Consider the following 2522-nt stretch of genomic DNA (forward strand, 5'->3'; position numbering starts at 1 on the left):
GAAATAAGAAAAATATAGAGTAAAAGATGAGAATCACTATCGATATCATACTCGAGTAAGCTGTTAGGAAGAATAGTGAAATAAGAAAAATATTATTATATAAACATCACTGATACTATTATTGGATAAATCGTCCAAAAGAATAGCAAAGTCTGAAGGGAAGACAAAATTGGAGAGACGATAACGAAACCCCGTAGAAGTTACAAAATTAATATATTTAAATAAAAATAAAAATAAAAATTATTGTTTTATCTTTTTTTTAACATGATTTTTATACGTGACGCCGTATACTCTGTTAATTGAGTTCGAGAAACAAAATTAAATATTTTTTTATAACTATAATAATACTAATATAATTTGTTAAATTATAAAGATGAAAATACCAGACATAATTAAGATTTATGCGGTATTCGGGTTACGTCAGAGTTCGCTCGATGACATTTTTACCGGATCATGGGGCCCGCTATCCTTGTGAGAGAGCGTCTCCTGTCACGAGTGGCTCGTGTGAGCTAGAGATGTCAAGTCATGTACGCTTTTATGAGCTCCTCACCGGATCAACTAGCGTATCCCTTGGCCCAACGTTTTAAGCCGTCCAGACTCACTATACCGCAGAGCCGCTACCATCCAAAACTAGACTCTCTCGGCCGCTAAATTCCAGCCACGTGTCCGGTCAAACGCCGCTCGGACCACGAAACCGTGTGCCGCGCGACCCCCCGATTCGAGTCCACGCGAAGCCGGAGAACAAAAACAGGGCGCTCTTCTGCGAAATCCGCCAGTTTTGGCTCTCCAAATCAATCGGCCTCTTTCGTTCTTATATGTCTACCGACGCTCGTCACTCTACTCGACAAATACACAAGCAGAACATAGGCAAGGTGAGATTGAGATACCGGGATGTGCCGATCTGCCATGGAGAGCAACTCTGGCCTCGCCGGGTACCCCAGGGACCGCGACCGCCTCCAGATCCGGGGCTTCTACCTACGCGTCTCCCTCGCCGGCGGATGGAGACTGTTCCCGGGCGCCATCACCCTCGTCTACCTCCCCCGGATCGACGGCAGCTTGCTCGAGGTAAATGGGTCCAGGATTCGCGCCGCGGCCCGGGCGATCGTGCCGCTCCACCGGATCTGCTCGCCGGAGCTGTTCAGGAGCGGCGACACGGAGGCGGCGGTGTTCGCCAGCACGGACCGGGTGAGGGCGGGCGAGGGGGTGCGGTTCGAGGCGTACGTCGGGGAGGAGAAGGTGGTGAGAGGGGTGTTCAGGCGGCGGGGGGGCGTGTGGGGGATGGAGTGCCGGTGCGCGGCGGAAGGCGACGCGGCGGCCGTGGCCGCGGCGGAGGTGTGGGTGGTGGGGGAGAAGGGGGTGTCGATGGGACAGAGGGTGGAGGTGGCGGCGGCCTTGGAGGAGGAAAGGAGAAAGCGGCGGCGGAGGAGGGGGTTTTGCTCGAGGTTGGAGGAGATACCGGAGGAGTCGGACGGATGCGATGGCTTGTGCTGCGAGGGTGGCGAGGAAGAGGAAGAGGAAGAGGAAGGGGGCTGGGAGTTGGAGGGATCCGACGATGATGTTCGAAAGCAGGCGGGCGGGAAGGGTATGGAGGGCGAAGATGTTGCGTTGGAGATGGAAGGGGTGAGATGGGGCGTCGATTTAGGGATCTGGGTGATGTGCTTGGGGGTGGGCATGTTGGTCTCCGCAGCTTCCAATAGGAAACTGAGAAAGAATCTTCTTTGATCTCTTACTTTGCCTTTTCCTTTCTTTTTTTCTTCCATCACCATTCGCAAAGCGGAGTTTTGTATCGTTTCTCTAGTTTTTGCACAAGAATTACAATTCCAATCAGGTGAAGATTGAAGCATCAAATTAGATGATCGATGCATCGAAAGGAAAGCTTATCTGTTCCAGTCGGAGATGGTAGAATGCAATTGTCTCATGGGTCGATTGGTCCTAAAGCTCTTAGACGCACAAGAGATTGGGCCCTGAGATCACTTTATACAAGCAATTGTCCACTCTTGATTCGGCTAATTTGGACCATTTAATTTTGCATATATATATATATATATATATATATATATATATATATATATATATATACACATGTACACTTTTAAATATATTTTTTAATATTTTTATAAAATTAAAAATAAGTGCTTTATTGAAGCTGACGCTATTCATTCGATGTATCTCTCCCTAATAATTGTATTTCTATTTTTTTTTTGTTCTGCTAGTATCCTCAATTATTATTTTCGTGTTGATTGGAAGTTTGGTTTTAATTAGCCCTAGTTTGGATATGGTTTAGGTGAATTTACTCAAATAAAAATTTGGCTTAAAAATCGGTTGTTTTAATCTTGTTGTCTTACCTACAAAGATGAGAATCTTTATTGGTCAGCGCATTGGAAGATTAAATATTATTTTACCTTGTAAAGTTAGTACATTCCAATAAGATAATAGTTTGTTGTTTTATATAATGAGTTAATTAAACTATTAATTTACCGAGTCTAATAATGTATTCATTACATTCTTATAAATCGATCATA

At 45.3% G+C, this 2522-nt stretch overlaps 1 protein-coding gene across 1 annotated transcript; it reads left to right on the forward strand.

The window, feature by feature from the left end:
• Positions 1-757: 757 nt before the first annotated feature.
• LOC135619073 (uncharacterized) lies at positions 758-2079 on the forward strand. Its single transcript, XM_065120690.1, has one exon. The coding sequence runs from the start codon at positions 892-894 to the stop codon at positions 1720-1722; it is 831 nt and encodes a 276-aa protein (XP_064976762.1). The 5' UTR covers positions 758-891; the 3' UTR covers positions 1723-2079.
• The last annotated feature ends 443 nt before the right edge of the window (positions 2080-2522 follow it).

Source organism: Musa acuminata, chromosome BXJ2-8 (genome assembly GCF_036884655.1).
Source record: "Musa acuminata AAA Group cultivar baxijiao chromosome BXJ2-8, Cavendish_Baxijiao_AAA, whole genome shotgun sequence".
NCBI lineage: Eukaryota > Viridiplantae > Streptophyta > Magnoliopsida > Zingiberales > Musaceae > Musa > Musa acuminata.

Coding starts and splice junctions, on each gene's coding strand:
- LOC135619073 (XM_065120690.1), top strand. CDS start 892: ATGTGCCGATCTGCCATGGAGAGCAACTCTGGCCTCGCCGGGTACCCC.